This window comes from Pelodiscus sinensis, chromosome 5, assembly GCF_049634645.1.
Source record: "Pelodiscus sinensis isolate JC-2024 chromosome 5, ASM4963464v1, whole genome shotgun sequence".
In the NCBI taxonomy this organism is placed as follows: domain Eukaryota; kingdom Metazoa; phylum Chordata; order Testudines; family Trionychidae; genus Pelodiscus; species Pelodiscus sinensis.
Genome location: NC_134715.1, coordinates 131,978,764 through 131,996,955, shown reverse-complemented (window position 1 = coordinate 131,996,955; position 18,192 = coordinate 131,978,764). Strand labels below are relative to the sequence as shown.

The 18,192-nt window shown below is 43.7% G+C and overlaps 1 protein-coding gene across 6 annotated transcripts in view; it reads right to left on the bottom strand.

The window, feature by feature from the left end:
• EXOC6B (exocyst complex component 6B) overlaps positions 1-18,192 on the bottom strand; it is a 468,167-nt gene that overhangs the window by 184,307 nt on the left and 265,668 nt on the right. For all 6 annotated transcript variants that reach the window (XR_012904467.1, XM_075931045.1, XM_075931047.1 and 3 more), the window contains exons 9-15: positions 17,128-17,211; positions 16,920-16,966; positions 14,188-14,308; positions 9,562-9,633; positions 8,336-8,433; positions 7,105-7,210; positions 6,032-6,141 (exon numbers count right to left, since the gene is read on the bottom strand). Coding sequence is in view for 5 of the 6 variants with exons in the window: in XM_075931045.1 (XP_075787160.1) it covers positions 6,032-6,141; positions 7,105-7,210; positions 8,336-8,433; positions 9,562-9,633; positions 14,188-14,308; positions 16,920-16,966; positions 17,128-17,211 (638 nt within the window). In the remaining variant the exon portion in view is untranslated. The remainder of the gene's footprint in view (positions 1-6,031; positions 6,142-7,104; positions 7,211-8,335; positions 8,434-9,561; positions 9,634-14,187; positions 14,309-16,919; positions 16,967-17,127; positions 17,212-18,192) is intronic.

The window sequence follows — 18,192 nt, the reverse complement described above, 5'->3', positions numbered from 1 at the left end:
TTCCTTTTGTTAGATTTATATAATTGTGTTCTGGTTTTGTATTTTTAAGTTTAGTCTCAGCTGAGTTCTAGCTACAGAACATCTTAGGCTTTTACATTAGTGCATATCATTGTTGTATCTGTGTCCTTTTTTTCCTCCCTTTCCCCACAGTGCAATGCACTCACATATTAGAAATGGAGTTTGAAACAGACAGAAATAATAAGATGGACTCATCGGCTGGATGCAATGGTACCAAATGAATTATTTCTTGTATTGCTCTCCACAGAAGTCAGATCCCACAAGCGTTTAAGATGACAAGTATCAGAGGGGTAGCCGTGTTAGTCTGAATCTGCAAAAGCGACGAGGAGTCCTGTGGCACCTTATAGACTAACTGAAGTGTAGGAGCATAAGCTTTCGTGGGCAAAGACCCACTTCGTCAGATGCATGCATCTGACGAAGTGGGTCTTTGCCCACGAAAGCTTATGCTCCTACACTTCAGTTAGTCTATAAGGTGCCACAGGACTCCTCGTCGCTTTTTAAGATGACAAGTAATGCTGATTTCAACGGGGCTACATGAGTCAAGTCACACCGATGCTTAAGAATAGGGTTTTCGAGTGACACGGGGCTTGATTTCACTGCCGTGCTAAGCTGGCACCACTGCACTGAAGCAGCAGCACTGACATAGCGCCTCTGCTGAAAACCCATTAAGACGACAAGAGAGCTTTTGTTCGTTGATGGAATCAATCCACCTCAATGACAGGCAGAAGTTACGTCACAGGGAGAGTGTCGCCTGCCAACACCGCGCGGTGCAGACACCAATTTTAATCAATTGAAGTGACGTTGCTCAGGGAATAGTCTTTCCATATCCCTGAGTGACATAACTTACATTGATGGAGGCAAAAGAACAGACAAGTCCTACATGAGGTAGAAGCTTAAGCTCTAGGACACCCACGTGATGTGTGCTTCTAACCCCTCCAATGTCGGGTGAGATGGGGCCCTATGTTTGTAGAACCAAAGTTTTTATGGATAAACTGTTGACACATTAAGGGTTTCAACTGGTCTGAAAAATTCAATTGGTGCCAAAGATTAGGAATACCATCCAAGTGGGAAATTCTAATAGAAATAGAGAAATCTTTTAAACCAGTCAAAATTTTTAAGACAATTTCCTAAAGGCGTATCTCTAAAATATGCTGCACAGACTCATCCCAGGGAAGAAATATTTTAAAACAACGTTTTAAATTAAACTAATAAAACAAAACAAAAAGCTTGCATGTGTGCACACCCATAAGCGGTTAAAAATAAGACAGTTCTTTCCTTTATAATGAGGTGAAAAATATGTAGACTTTGTCTGTCCAACAAATACATGGAGAGGGTTTAGAATAATAATTAAAATATATGACTCATGGTGTTCTGCCCCAGGGTTTGTTCTTCAGGAAAAGATTGTAGTGTATTTAAGAGAATTGTCTATGTTAATGATAGCTGATGTCTCATATCCCATAACAGTAGCCGTGACCTTCATACCTGCTGTGATTGACAGCGTGACCCCAATCACTCCAGGGTGCAAGGTAAATGACAACGAAAGGAGAAAAAAAAAAGAGTGACTTGCTGCCGGCTTTGAAGCCAAACTTCCTAACAAAAACTAATTCAAGCTGTCAGGGTGAAATGAAGAAAGTCAACACTGGTTTTCAGAGAAATATTCAGTATGTTTGGCTGGAAAAACACAACAGCTTCACTCCCTTTCCCATTGCCCAAACTCACCCTCGGGGGGGGGGGGGGGGGGGGGGGAGGTTGAAAACTCCAAAGTGGAAAGGAATTTTAATAACTTGTCCATGGGGAACTCCTGAGATAGTACCAAGAAAGCACTTTTCTTCCATTCTCTGATAACCCTAAGCATCTTGGTAATAGCTTAGAGTGCAAAGCACTTCAAGTTGCACTCCAAGACAAGCGCCACTGGAGGAGTGGAACGAATCGGACGTCTCTGTGAAACAGGCGTATTTTGCAAAAAGAGCAGAGACAAGCTAACTTCAGAAGTCTACATATTTAATGGCAACTCACAGGTTAATACAGTAATTCTTCATTTAACACTATCGATATGTTTCAGAAAATGATCGTGTTAAGTGAAAACGTGTTATGCGGGGTCAATTTTCCCATTGAAAATAATGGAAAAGGTGGTGTCTGTTGGGACCAGGACATAAGGTTGGGGGAGAAAGGGGACTGGGTTACAGCAGAGAGGGGGAGGTGTTTGGCTCTGGGGAAGGGGAAGGGAAAGGGAGGAGAGGGGAGGGGTACTGGGTTGGGAGTATGCCTCTTTGACAGGTCTGCTGGGACCTGCACTGTGTCCGGCAAGGGGGGGGACGCTGGGGGATGGCGCGGTGAGCAGTGAACCCTCCGCCACTTTGCAGGGAGGCGGGGGAAGCCCCGCACAGCTGCCAGCAATGGGCTGGCTGGGGAAATAGTCCTATTCCAGGGATGGTCGTGTAATTCAAAAAACGTTCCCTAAAAAAAAAATCGTGCTATCGCAAAAACGTGTTAAGCAGGCACGTGTTAAATGAGGAATTACTGTATCTGCAAAGCCCAGCAACAGCGCGATTAAACTCTTGGAGTGACAGAGCGAAGGCATCTGCTGGACCTCAGTTTCCATAGCAGGGCACAGAGAGAACGGTGATTTCTCCAGGCACGAAACCCAGACCAAAAGCAAGAGCTACTGCTTTCCTACAGACTCTGGAAAAGCTTCACATGCAGGCACCCCTATTGTAAAAAGTAAAATGGGGGACCACAGGGGCGATATCCAGTCTTCACTAGTGCTCAGGACTTCACACAGCAAAGGATCAGCTACATCTACAGACATCATAGTACCTCGCTAGCCACGTACTGTACACAAGCATTAGGGAAGAAGTGTCCCTTTCTTGCCCTTCCAGTGAGAATGCATCATTTATGCCTGCATCTTCTGCAAGTTAAATATATTACTGTGCATTAAGCAAGGCCCAATTTATAGTTACAAGGTTGTAGAACGGTTCTCTAGGCTTCGACAGACACAAAAAGACTTGTGCAAACAGCATTAAGGCACCTGGGCAGACAGGAAGGGTAGTAAAATAAAGACATTTTTTAGGACAGTTTAAATGATAGATTCAAATTTCATTTATTTATAAAAAATGAAAGCACAGCTTGTTTGGGACAAGTCAAGTCTTCCAAAACTATTGTGGAAGTAAACAAGCCTTCACTCTGCCTTTGTGAGCAACAAGTAGTCAGAGACCGTTTATTTGAGCAATATTGCAAGGGAAGACGCTGCTGCTAGGCAGATCGTCAAATACAAAACAATTAGAAGCCAATATATATACTGTCTGTTTGTATATAATAGCAACAAACAATTATTCCCCTTTCCATAACAATTCCCTTCAGACGCCACCTTATCTCAAGGTCTTCACTAGAGTCAGCATTCTATCCTTATCTCAAGTATAAGAGAGACGAGAGGCGAAAAGAGCACATCTCACAGCTCTCGCGTTGTTAGGTCTCAGAGTTAGCATGAGCTAGGCTAACCAAAAGTTCAAAATGGCTACATACAAATCCCTTAGCTTCCACATCATAGAGCACAAGGCAAACATGTTCTGATCCCATTTGAGTATTCAGCTTAGAGTGCAAGTGATCCAGTTGTTAGAGCAGAGAACTGTAAGGTGGAACTCCTGAGTTGTGTTCCCAGCTCTGGAACGGTAACCTTGAGTAACCCTGGGCAAGTTTCTTAATCACTCTGGGCTTAGTTTAGAATTCGCATAAATACCACTTACCTTCCTCGCTGGGGTGTTGCGAGGCTAGAATGGGACACTTCTCCTATTTGATCTAGTTTTTTTCCTTTCCATTCACCAAAATACTCTACCAATCTAGACACTTGGGTATGTCTCCTCCCTCCAGCAGGTGAAGAACTCTGAATCTCTTTGGTGAGGTCAAATCCTATGTATAAGACTGCAAAGCTTTTAGCTCTGGAATCTGGACTCTGCCTCCATGATAAGTGAGAAGTGGTGGACGTGGCCTACCTAGACTTTAATAAAGCATTTGATATGGTCTCGCATGGCCTTCTTATCAATAAGCTAGGGAAATACAATCTAGATGGGGCTTCTATAAGGTGGGTGCATAACTGGCTTGATAACCATTCTCAGAAAATAGTCATTAATGGTTTACTGTCATGCTGGAAGGGCATAACAAGTAGGGTTTCACAGGGGTGTGTTTTGGGACTTGTTCTGTTCAACTTATTCATCAATGATTTAGATATCACCATAGAAAGTATTAAGTTTGCAGATGATACCAAGTGGGGCGGGGTCGCAAGTACTTTGGAGGATAGGGTCATAATTCAAAATGATCTGGGCAAACCTGAGAAATAGTCTGAGGTAAATAGGATGAAGAACAAATGCAAAGTACTCCATGTAGGAAGGAACAATCAGTTTCAAACATACAGAATGGGAAGTGACTGTCTAGGAAGGAGTCCTGCAGAAAGGGATCTAGGGGTCATGGTGGACCACAAGCTAAATAGGAGTCAACAGTGCAACACTGTGGTAAAAAAAAGCAAACACGATTCTGGGAGGCATCAACAGGTGTGTTGTGAGCAAGACACGAGAAGTCATTCTTCTGCTCTACTCTGTGCTGATTAGGCCTCAATTGGAGTATTGTATCCAGTTCCAGGCACTACATTTTAAGGAAAATGTGCAAAAATCGGAGAAGGTTGTGGAATCTCCATCACTGGATATATTTCAGAGCAGGTCAGAGACACCTGTCACGGATTATCTAGATGGAACTTAGTCCTGCTGTGAGGGCATTGGACTAGACTATGACCTCTCGAGATCCCTTCCAGTTCTAGTGTTCTATGGTGCTGTCTATGTAAACACTGCTCTAGTTGAACAGGTTGTGTCACTAGGGGCCTGGAAAGTGATACCTGATGTTTCCGAGGCCCTTTTTTAGAGCAGACTCTTTTGCTGAGTGGATCTGTTAGCAGGTACCTTTTCCAAAAGGAGAGAAATGAAGTAGCTGCTGGATGGATAGCTTAATTCTGGGAAGAGGAAAGGGTGAGCAAGGGCACATACTGGTATTAAGGGGAGCATGTTACTGCCCTAGGTGGCACAATGAGTGGAAGAGGGGGTGAAAGACTTGCTGCTACTCTCCTCATTGTGCACAGGTGTTGCTGGACCAAAATGGTGGCATACGCTTCTGGTTTTGGTAACACACAGCTTGTCATTACAAGCTTATTTGGAGACCATGGGGGGGGGGGGGGGGGGGGGAGCAGGGAAGGGAAACGAGTTCCTGGAGGAGGAAGCTGGTTGGTTAACCCTTTTGGTATGGGAGGGAGTCCCCTGGAAGAGAGCAAGCGAGAGGCTTGGGAGGGCGGAATTTTCCAGGTGGCAGCCCTTGTGTGTGTGACATGACCTTGGGTTCAAGAGGGGCCCAAAATGGTAGATGGACCCAGAAGGTTGGTCCCTAGCTAATGCTTGAGTTCCTGGAATAGGGGAAGAGACCTGTTTGAGGTCACACCCTGCCTATACTTCCTACCACTGTAGCAACCTCGGAGGGAAGACCCCTTAACAGTTAGCACTTAACAACAGCTGTTCCAGAGCCTTCCATGGAGACACTCCAGGGAACTCATGTGAGATTGCCAAGCTGTCAAATCCCACCAGCCATTCATCTGGTGGAGTAAAGGCCATCACTACCTTGATCCGGGATGGCTGGGTTCAGCTATGCTACACGAACTACTCAGGTAGTTCTACACTACACTAGTCCTTTTTTGACTTTTTATGCAGCTGGCAACATACCATGCTCTTCACCTTCTGGAGACAGGCACAGCTGTTTTACAAGAGCTAGCAAGCCCCTCATATACATATGGTGATATACCACTGAAAAAGGAGTGCACCTTCTCTGACCTTTGGCAAGAGACGATACCCAAGTGTTGACATGGAGAATTAAGTAGAAAACGAATGTTTATGAAGTATTTTGACACCCGCAGTGAAAGGAACAATACAAATTGCAAAGTCGTTGTGTTTACATAAGCAATCATGAGCATCTCATACTGTACCTCAGGTGAAGGTCTTCTGAGAACTTTAGACAGGCATAGATGAACTCTTTAATCTGATTGTAAACTTTAGGCACAAACTCAGAAAAGGGGAACTTCTTTGGAAACGGTTGCTGTAAAACGTAGGGAAGAATCAATGTAAGGACCACAGCAGAACCGTAACAGAGAAATGCACCCCTCCCATCAAACCCTAGCGCAGTAGCTGCTTTCCAACTAATTCAAATGGTCAGCCAAGTTAAGCAACGGAACAAGCCAGCATGTAGCGTACGTTATACGACCGTTTCAGCCCAGCCAAGGCCCAGAGAATCCCTCCCAAATGGCACGGCACTGCGTACAGGATTTGGTCATTGAAATGGGTCTGGAGGGAAATCTGCAGCTAGACGGGAATAACCAGAGGAACATTCCCAGCGCCTTTATTCATAAAAATACTGGAAGATTCCTCAATGTTTATTTACCTCCATGACAAGATATTTTGCTCTGTCACCTCTTTCTGTTTCTACCCAAGGCAGGCACTTGCTGACACCACCAATAGCAAGGAGAAAGCAGAAGTCCTGTCCTTCAAATCAGACTTTTACTAGCTTGGCTTCAACCACAACACAAACAGTGCTCCATGGTCCAGAGCACAATGGTAAAAAAATTGGGTGTCAAATGAAGGTAATGGGAGGGGGGATTTATTAAAGCCCAGACACCTATTTTGGACTGAACTCCTTCCTTCCCCAAGCCCAGTTTGTGATTACATTCACCAGGCCAGGATCGTATGTTTGCCAGAGACAGAGTGCAAGGCCAAGCATGGTTTAAAGGGACCCAGTGTCAAATTAGCACTGCTTTTAGAATATTCCCACCTCTAGCAAGCCTTGCAGGGCTGTGCTAAGACAACGCTCCGAAAAATGAAATTGACTAGATACTGACAAGCGTTCGCGCTGTGCCCAAGCCCAGAAAGTGTCCGCCATTAAGAGTACACTTCCTTGTTTAAAAATTATTTCTGTTTTAAGAATTTTGGCGGTGTTAAAAACCAAGGCTCAGAAGCAAATTTCTTAATGGTATCCCAACAGAGTCTCCTTTAGAAGCTTCCTTACCTTCTCCAACTCCGGGTCCTGGAACGGAAACTGTCCTATTATCTTCTTATAAAGTTCTTCGTTAGCTACGGGGATAGGGCTGTAATTATCCGAATCAAGTATATTTCTGTAAAATACAAGAGAACAGCTATAGTAGCCCTTCTTGCAACGAGAAATAACGTTGCCCTCAGGGACAGACCTGTCCAGAAACTGAGCGTAACAGCCAATATCAAGGGTTACTGGATTCACAGGGGTCTAGCATAATGAGTTGCAGCAGTGTGGAGTATTTCAAGGTGAGAAATAGGTGCCAAACTAGGCTTGATGTAAAACAGCTGTGCACTAGTGACAATAGAGCAACCTGCATCTGGCTTTGAAAGGTGGCTGGTCCATAACAGGGATGTGCCTGGGTTAACCAATAAGCATCACCCCTTACTGGGTGACGCTTACCGGTTACAGTTAACCTCTCCAGTCCTGCGGGAATCAGCCCGGCCGGAGCAGCTCCCATCTGCAGGGGGCCTGACCTAGCATGCCGCAGGGAGGAGCACTCCAGACCAGCCCCCTCCTGCAACAGGCCCGGCCCAGACGGAGCAGTCCCTGCACATGGCAGGGAGATGGGGCAGGGGGGCGCTCCAGCCCACCCTCATTTAATAGGTTAACCAGATAAACTTAACGTTTAACCCGTTAACCTACCCAGGTCGGTGCTCTGCCCTGAGTGCCAAGCACCCGGTAACTCTGCCAGGGAGATGCAGCGTGTATCGGAGGTGATCAAGGGAGCAGCATAAATGGATGTAGGGGAGGGTGTCACTTATGAGCACACAGACACAGGAGCCAACGGAGACAATTACCTGCCAGGCCTAAAGGCCCAACCAAACCAGAGACCAGGGTCTAATCAGGTGACCCCAAGGCAGGTACGTAGGCACCTAATGAAATCAGCCACTCCAGTCTCCCCAGCATCACTCCCTTGCTGGAAATGCTCCCTGCTAGTTCAGACAGATTGCTCCTGTGCCCGCCTCCTGTCCCGGTCTGTGTCCCGCTCCAGCCCCTCCTCTAGCCCAGGTCAGCTGGCCAGCTTTGTTTGCAGCGGTGCTGGTATTTCCTCTCCCTCGCCCCAAGGGGACAGGCTGCACCAAGGTATGGCCACTTCAGTCATAAGATCGCTACTAGTATCCCTTTACATTAAAAAGAAAACTAGCCTGTAAATAAAATCTCTCTCCATGCGAAGTCTCACCAGAGGGTATAAAAAGCTTCGTACCTGAAAACTCCCGACCATTTCTTGAGCAGAGTCTCGCTATACTGGTCTCTGACTTCCAGGAGCATGTCAAAGAGCTGGTTGACGGGGAAGCCGTAGCCCTGCATTGAGAAACGCAAGCCCCGCCATTCAGTAAGAAGTCTTAGCACTGGGATTCAACCACCAACACTGTCAGCACATTTAATCCGACGTGAGGACTGCCCACGGACTAAACTCTAGGCAGCCATTTAAATCCCGACCAGACCAGTAACGTAATGTTATTGGCTTTTCGCGGCCTGGCTCCTCAGGTGTGGTCATCGCAAAAAGCCTTGTCATGTTCAACACCCTTGTGGGGAGTCTCAGCAGAAAGGCCAAGCACCTACTAAGGATGTTCAATTGTGAGTAGTCAATGAAATTTCCATTCACGAATTGAGTAGTCGATAGGCACTTCCGCATTCCTCCTTGGAAATGTACAAGAGCCCCTCCTGGCATGTAGGGAACTCGGCATGCAGCCCCGGGCCAGCGGGAAGTCCCGCTGTCTCCGGGCTGCATGCAGCGTGCCTACTGTGAAATACACAAGGGTTCCCAGCAGGGGCTCTCGTGCTTTTCAAAGCCGCACCCTCTGACCCCGGGCTCCATGCTGCACTGCTGATTTGAAATGTCGTGAGGAGCCGGGGTCAGCTGAGGACTCCTCAGCTGACCCTGGGTTCTACGGAATGCCACGGAGCCCGGGATCAGCTGGGGAGTCCCCAGCTGATCCAGGGTTCCACGGCACCACTTTGAAATGCCATCTTGGCGTTTCATAGGGACAGAGCCACACAGCTGAGCCTAGGCTCAGCTATGCAGGGCTGCCCCTTTGCAGTAACCCCTTCCCCCCCCCCCCCCCGCTTTGCTGCCTCTATCTAATAGAGGCAGCAAAGTGTGGGGGGGGGAGGGGGGGATCAACTAGTCGACTAACTATCCGATAAGCTTTAACATCCTTAGCACCTACTCTGAATCTAGGCATGGTCTCGGCAGGTCCAGGTGGACCAATCACAAAGACAAGGCAGCACAGGCCACTGCCCACAGATTAGCTGTCCTCTGCAGAGCGTGTCAGTCTGCAAGGCTGTCTCGTTTCCCCTGAATTCACGCACATCACAGAACGAAACAGCCCACACTGTGAACACACCAGCCAGTTTAAATGGCTGGCATTTGTTAGCAGCACCACGGGTGTTTAACCAGATGTACGTCAGCATCTAACAGTCACGTACCTGGAGTGTATCTGCGAACAGAACTATAAGGTTCTTCAAGTCTAATACCAGATTTGGGTCAGAGCAGTAAGACTAAAAAAGGGAGAGAAAATTGAAAAAAGTTTTAATCATGACAAATGGGGGGGGGGAATCCACATGCCCCCTCCTGTGATCCTTCATTTTGTGTAATAGTACACAGACATTTGACACAGCCTCATTATAAGTCAGCTTTTAATAGCCTTTTATTATACAAAGAGATCAGTCAGATCATGATACGCTGTCACAGAAAACAGGAATATTGATACATTATCCCATTCCAGAACATGGTGCAATCAAAAGCTCTACAAGAGACATAAGGATTTCAGTTGCTTGGTAGTTATCCCAGCAAGGTGTCTTTAAAAATACTCGGAAGCTACTGCATTTATCAGAAGATTGAGAAGAAAAGGGTGTAAAAGCCAGTGCCCTGATAGACAAATACACTGAGTATTAGCTACTGCTGAATGAAATTCCTAGTGACATTGTGTCTGATGTTAATCCGGTCTTGCAAAATAGAAAATACCCCCCAAATTCTGTATATTGAGAAAATTTCATTTTTAAGTAGCAGGTTCTGGCAACATGGAAAATGACATTGCATGCCCAGACCTCAGCAATATTAACATTCAGACCATGATGTAAACAATTATTAAAGCTCAAGGCACTGGCGAGAAAGATACACAGCCTACTGGGAACAGCTGATCAAAAACACAGATGATGTCATGTGTCCTTTTTGCACATAATCTTTGTATTCGCAGGCTACCCCACTAATATGCAACATTTCAAACAGTCTCTTATCAAATAACTGTTGAACCTCTCTAGTACAGAATTTTCAGGACCTGACCAGAAAAGCTGCTAGACCACAGGAAGTCAATATTGTCTGGCAACACTTCCACCGCTTACTGGGACATTAGAAAACAATTGGAGCAAAATAACAGCTCAGAACTCTGGTGGCTGTAAACAAACTTTATGGGACCACAGGAAACTTGGCCATACTTATGATAAGTGGACATTCAGCTAACTAAAATCATGCCGGACCACAGATGTTGCTGGACCAGAGCGTGCCGGATTAGAGAGGTTCAACCTGTATATAATCAGTGATCTTAAACTAGAAAAAAGAAATGGAGAAATGTAAAGGCCTGAGAAAAATCAAAGAGGATTGACTACGTTAACCAATATGACAGATTGAAAGAAATATTTCCCAATTTACTGTCCAAAAAACAAAGAAGGAAAAAAAAGATAATTCTCTTCCACTATCAAAAATGATAAAAAGATGCCCCACTCAAAAGCAAGGAAGAACATTCAAGCATAATCCTGGCTGAAAGGACAGAAATGAAACCGGCTCACCAATGCGATAGCCTTCCACCAAATCAGAATTGCCTAATACAGGATGGACATGCTGGGTCATTATGCCTTTGCCAAAACATCTGTTTGGTGCAGAGATAACTTTGCGAGGATTGTAATAGAAATGCTGAATAGCTATGTAAAACTGCATGACAAAGCCTGTTCTTATCAGAAACGCCATGTATTAAACTGGGCAATACTTGCAAAACTGGTCATGCCAGTAAAGTTATTGACGTTTTTAAAAGTGGAAGGCTATGTCTAGACTGGCAAGTTTTTCCGGAAAAATCAGCAGCTTTTCCGGAAAAACTTGCCAGCTGTTTACACTGGCCACTTGAATTTCCAGAAAAGCACTGACGACCTCATGTAAAATCATCAGTGCTTTTCCGGAAAAACTATGCTGCTCCCGTTCGGGCAAAAGTCTTTTTCCGAAAGACTTTTGCCCAAAAGGGCGAAAATGACGATCGGGGCTTTTTTTTGCGGAAAAGCGCGTTTAGATTGGCCACAGATGCTTTTCCGCAAAAAGTGCTTTTGCGGAAAAGCATCCTGCCAATTTAGACGCGCTTTTCTGAAAATGCTTTTAACAGAAAACTTTTCCGTTAAAAGCATTTTCGGAAATTCATGCCAGTGTAGACGTAGCCCAGGCGTTTTCATTTGTTTTGCTCTCATGGTTTACACTGATCCCCAAACCGCCTGATTAAAGAGTACAGTTTTGCAATAGAAATGTTTGGGTCTATTTTTCTCTCTACATATTCCCTCCAGTAGACACAAATGGAGTCAGCCAGCAAAGTGCATCTCCAGTCAACAGAGCATGGTATGGAAAATGAGAGAGCAATAGGAAACATCTGCAGATACTCATCCATTTGGGTGTGTAGCTGAGTACCAGGTTTGTATCATGAGTTCCCATGATCTGTTTACAAGATGAATCAGTTACATTCTGTTACAAAATGGGGTGGGGTGGTTTACCAGTTTGTACACTGCTACATTAAAACCATATGTTCAAAGAGTTGTAATTGTAAAGGAGATGAACGTAAATCTGAACATGATTTGAAAGTAAATAGCATATTGTGTCTCCACGTTACACAATTTTTAGGCTTTCCTACAAACAGGTTACAGACTGTTTTTTGGAAGTGGGCTAAAACACTGTCTCAAGTTTTATTCCAACCAAGCAAGGTTCTCAGAATAGGAGTATAGAAATGTTAACATGGGGTTGAAGGCAATATGAGTGAACAGAGTTAAGCTGTATTAGCAATATAATTGTATCATCTTGATCAATGATGATGCATTATGATGCAATACCCAAAATCCATTTGCAGTTATCTGAGCCTTCTCAAAGCCAACATTAAGGATCACAATAGCCTGTGGAGATGCTCCAAAAAAGACAGGTACAATTTGCCTGCCACATGTAGCTGGATACAGTAGAATCATGTTTCTGTGATAAGTTGAAAGAGAAAAAAACTTGGAATATAAATTTCACTTTCCACTTTTTAGATTCCACCCAGACCTCACTGGGGGTGCAGAGGCTACAGTTTTATTGTTGTTGCTCCGCCCAAAGGGATATTTCTAACTTTTAACCGATTTTTAAAAGGACATAAAAAATTTGGTGATAGTGCATGGGAACCTGGAAGTAAAATTGACCGGTTTATTTTATTACGATTATCATTTTACCAAGCTGAGAGAAATGTCAAAAATAAACAAGCCTCCTAATGGGTGAAAATAATTTTTAAAAAGTGCTTTCGTTTTCTCTCATCCAAGACATTGGTCTAGTCTCCACTACCAACTTTTGTTGACATAATGTACGTGGACACCTAAAAGTCGACAAAACAAAAATCGCCAAAGAGCGTTCATACTTCCTCCCTCTGTCGACAGATCATGTCCACATCAGGGACACCATGGACAACATGAGCATCGCACTGTGGGTATGTATCCCACAGTGCAATGTTGTAGGGCAGCAGAGCTGATTGCACAACTTGGGACTGACTCCCTCCGGGTTCTCCCACGGCCGCCTCACCTGCCAGCAGCATCCTACTGAGCTCTATGAGCCCTCCAAGCTGAGAAATGTCACAGCAGCACAGTGTCTGTCGTCCTACCCCTGCAGCAGCAATGCCACTATGATCCTAGTGCAGGGCAGAACAGGAGCATCCCAATTATTTTGCTCTTTGTTCCCCAAATGGAGCAGCTTACTTAACTGTCAAATACTTCCCGGAGCTTTGAAACAGAAGGGGCACATGCCTGCAGGGCAGCAGAGATCACAAAACACTGAGCAGCGCCATCAGGTTAGGCATCAAGGGATACTGGCAGAAGCCAGTTCCGTCGACAAAACAATGTCCACACTGGCTCTCTGTCGACAATAAGGAGGGGAGAGGGCATCTCTCACAGGCATGCAAGTCTTTTGTTCCTGAAACTGGGTGTTTCTCCTGACAAAAGTTGCATTGTAGTGTGTAGGCTCTCCCTGTTTTATTGCCAAAAGGCAGTTTTTGGCAACAAAACCTGATGGTGTAGACAAGGCCATTTTAACATAAGGGGAAAAAAATCTATATATATGTCTTTAAAATGTATAGATAACCCAATAGTTTCACTGGCATCAACTTCAATATAATATTAAAATTTCCATGTTTAAAACATATTATTCCATACAACACACACTAATCCAATTACAGGGTACGTCTAGACTGCAAGGCTATTTCAGGATACCAGAGGAATCCAAGGAACACGTCTGCTCTTCCAAAATAATTTTCGAAATAACGGACATGCTATTTCGGCATCCCTGTAAACCTTGTTCCACGAGGAATAAAGGATGTCTCGAAATAGCACTTTATTTAAAAATTTGGTGTTTTATAGATGCGCCAAATTTCAAAATAGGCTTTCAAAATAAAAGACGCAACTTGCATAGCACAAATTGCATCTCGTTTCGATTTTAGAGTGCAATCTAGACGCACCCACAAAGAATGAGTAAGTGTCTCTACTGGTGCATTTCAAAAAATGGTCAGCCAAATAATGGAGACCTGAAAATAGGAACCAGTATTTATTTATTTCCAGTTCCCCCAAACAGAGAAGGGCTCAGTGCACAGCGATTTGGATTATCCAGAGCTATGAGAGCTGAATAAAGCCTTTTAAAAACCATTATGTAAGTATATACATAGTATATTTAAAAAAAAAAGAAAAAAAAAAGAAAGAAAGAACAGACCAGAAACAAAACAAAAATCAACCTCCCAAAGACTCAGATTGTTTAACTCTTGCTGTAGATATAATTAATCCATGGCTTTTACTTACAGAATGTGTTCTTAGTGCGGCAATAGTTTTTGACAGAGCCATTTCCCACAGTTCATCAATATAGGCTCTATTTACCAAGCCCTGGGTCGTATGCAAGATGTGATCTTCAACTACAAAAAAGCTAAGAAAGGAGAAGGCACAGCTGTCAGGAGTTAGAGTCTGTCACATCAACACGGTTTTACAAACATCCCATGCAACTGACACATGCACAATTCTCATCCACCTTGCTCTGCTCCTAAGAAAAGTAACGTGCTGCCCAATTCTGCCTGCATGTACAGAAAAACCCCAGGAGATAGATACAAAACCCCGTGAATATTTCAACTGATGTTTTGAAACAGAGCTTTAATTTGTTGCTACCTGTAAGCAAGCTGGTAAACATCAAATTTAAAGTAGGTGTCAAGGTTACAGATTTAAATAATATCACTAAAATCCAACACACACTGCAATACAGTTCTCAGGGGAGCAATTTTTTCCTATTGACCAATGGTTGCCTTGTGATCAGTTCCACTGCAGTGGAGGAAAGAGTATTTGTGCAGACGTCCTGTCCTGCAGGAAAGGAAAGGAACAGGAGAGACAGCCGGATTCTTGGAGGGGAGGGAATGCAGCAATTTGCCTTCTTGCTCATTTTCCTGCATTTATAAACTCAATCCATGTATTTGTTTAGTCTCTGGCTTCCAAGTCTATGCCAACTTCCCTGCCTCAGGAATGGCAGGATTTTAATTTTAATAATTAGTGTTACATAAAGTAAACTGGACATCAGCATATGGAATAAAAAAAAAAATCAAGTATTTTCAGTACACGGGATATTTCCAAACGTAGGAATTTTAACTCTGGACTCGTAAGAGGTAGAACTAGGAGTGACCTGTTACATCACCCAGTCCTAGCTCTTGGCCCATGTAGGATTGTACTCTACAGCACATTTATAAATGTCTTGTCCAGTCTGCTTTTAAAAGCTGCAAGCGTGACGGTTTCCACCCAGTCCCTTGAGAAGATAAGAGATCTCACAGTGTCTGGAGTTTTCCTGACTTTTAGCTGATGTTAGCCTTTCCTTCATCTTTTATTATTACCTAGTGTTTCACCCCAAATATTTCTTCTTCTCTGGTGTTTGTACTTTTCAATTACATGTAGAATAAGTTCCCCTTAGGCACTGCTTAGTTAATTAAAACTTTTTTATTTTTTATAAGACAATTATTCTTGCTCTGTGAGAGAGGACAGGGCTTTGTTCCCAAGAAATGGATTCCCTGAACAAGTCACACAGAACAGTCCATATATTTAAACCAGATGCAAAGCTAGCATCTTCAGCTTTACACTGTTCAAACTGCTCCAGGCACGCTGTCCAGCAGCCACTGAAGTCAACAGGACTACACTTGCCTTTAAAACTAAGCATGTTTTAGTGCATGTTTTTGACTAAGACTAAAGTGCACAACATCTTCCAGGATCAGACCCCAGATGGTTATATAAACACATGGCATTATTCATGTTGCTACATTAAAGGTGGTCAATATGCTCATTATAAATCCCCATTTATCTGTTTTATAACCACCATAAAGTATTTACGCAAGGGAAGTCTTACCACATTTTGAAATTCTAAGGTGAAAGGAAATCTACAGACACAAAATATCGTTGTTGTTGTTGTTATTAATAATAATAAGTCATAACGCCTAGCCACAATACTACATCATTAGGTTCCCGCCTAATTTGAATTTGCCACCCCTCTAGAGGGTCATCCATCCACTCAGATCTCTAGTTACCAAATATTTTTGCCAAATCAGAACCAGGAGCAACAAGGGATGTGCAATGCATTTTTAAAGCATAATACCGAAAACCTAGACTTCTAACCTTAATCTTGATTGGAACTCTTTGCGTATGCCTGTATATTTATACCTGCCTCTGGAATTTCCACTACATGTACCTGATGTAGTGGGTCTCTGCCCACGAAAGCTTATGCTCCAATACATCTGTTAGTCTATACGGTTTCACAGGACTTCTCATCATTTTTGTAGACTACGAAAAATATCTACTCAGTAGAAAAAGCCCATTAAAGTCTCAAGTCAGTGTCAGAAGGTGATCAGGGTACATTTTACAAATGATTGCTGCTCGGAGGGATATAAATGCATGCTGGAATTTACAGTCAGTCAGTCTTGGTTGATGACATTTCTCCAGTGTATTCTGTCTTTTCGGGAGCAGCCGCCTTATCGTCTCTTCACTCAAACACTGGCCACTTTTATTTTGGAAGATTATTCTTCTATTACAGTTTGCTGCAGTAACAAATTCGCTTTGTATGCCAAAGGAATAGAGGCTGAATGATCACACCAGCAAACACCCTTTCCTGAGCCAGGCAATGAATGGGGATATCAAAGAACTATAATCAAGATGATTACAACATCTGTGTAATTCAGGCAGATTGGCCTATTCCTCTCATTATAGCAGCAAGTTGACCTACACAGGGCACAAAACATGTTTACTCTCTTGAGCTCACTGCTTGCGAAATTTGCAAGCCGCGCACAATAGCCGGTCAGTCTTTCGACTGCCTGCACTCGTGAGAGCAAGGTTTATGGGTGCCGTAAAATACGACTCTCCTCTGAAATGCTGAGGAAGCACAAACCACACTTTTCCTGTTTTGGCTCCTAAAAAGAATTGCCAGAAAGATCAACATTTCCGTATTTTTTGTGCCATTCAAACAACACAACACACGCATATTTAGAGACTGTGTATATAAAAAGAATACCTACCCTACAATTTGATTAAAATACTTCCTGTAGCCATCTAAAGTTTCGTGCTGTAACAAAGAAAAGGGAACAAAGTTTAAAACAAAGGAGGACAGTGAAACTGGAAACAAATAAAGAGACCACACACATGCAACAATATGCACAGACACAATGTTCGGCTCCTTTATTAGGCAAAGCATCTTTGATCACTAAAGCTCTTAGACCGTCATACCATATTTGAGGGGGGCTGAAGCACCAGTCTAGCCTGTTTTCTTCGCTGTTTCCTGTAGTAGTTCTCAAAGGTTTCTCTGGCACCCTGAAAAAAACAGATCAAATGAATTCAAGTTCCTGCCTTAGAGTTCACCCCAATCACCTCCACATAAAACTGCTGCTCTGACTTGTTCAAAATTGATTTACACCACTTTTTTCTGACCTCAGTGTCAACATTCCTTTAATAAGCCCGAGCCAAATAACAGTTCGTTTTGGATATTTATGTAGGTAACTGGGTTTTGGCACAAGCATTTCTGAAGAATCCTATGTTCACAGACTCTTCCAACATTATTCTGCAGCGTTTCTGCATGCATCAATATCTGCACAGCACACTTACAATGCTACAGTATAAATAATAGTTCTATCAGAGTTAAGAAAGCAAGCAAGCAAGCCTTAGCTATGGCAGGAAAAGAAAATCATTTCAAGTGATAACAAGCAAATGTAACCCATACACCTAGTGGGTGTGGTGCACTGTCCCATCCTGTAACACTTGGGCCACATACAAAGAGAATAACGAATCTGATCTATAGTCTTAGCTAACAGACACCTAGTTTTTACGCTCAAGCGGTTTTTATGCACGAAGCTCCAGAGGTCCCAGGTTCAGTTCTGCCTATCGGCGTTACACAAGCATTTTGGGAAAAGGCACAAACACTAGGGAAAGGCTACACAAATTACTTTATCTACACGCTCACGTGGTCCTCACCACCATTATAGCTGAGCACCTGCAGTAAAACCCAGCCCTACAAATCTAGGGCTAGAACCCTGGCCCTAGAGTTCAAGGCTCACAGGCCTCTCCCATTCACCCAAAGGAAGCCACCTGAGTTAAGCTACACAGGTTGAACGGCTTTCTCCTCACTACAGAACTTAAGACATTTCTATTTTTGGTCGTTTGGGGATTGCTTCGTCTTGGGAATCTTGGCTACATCCAAGAGCATGGCCTTCCAGGCAGCACAATAAACATTTCTGAGCATCCTCCGAGTCCACCTTAATGACGAAGGCCTCAAGATATCCATCGCTGCCCAGGTTG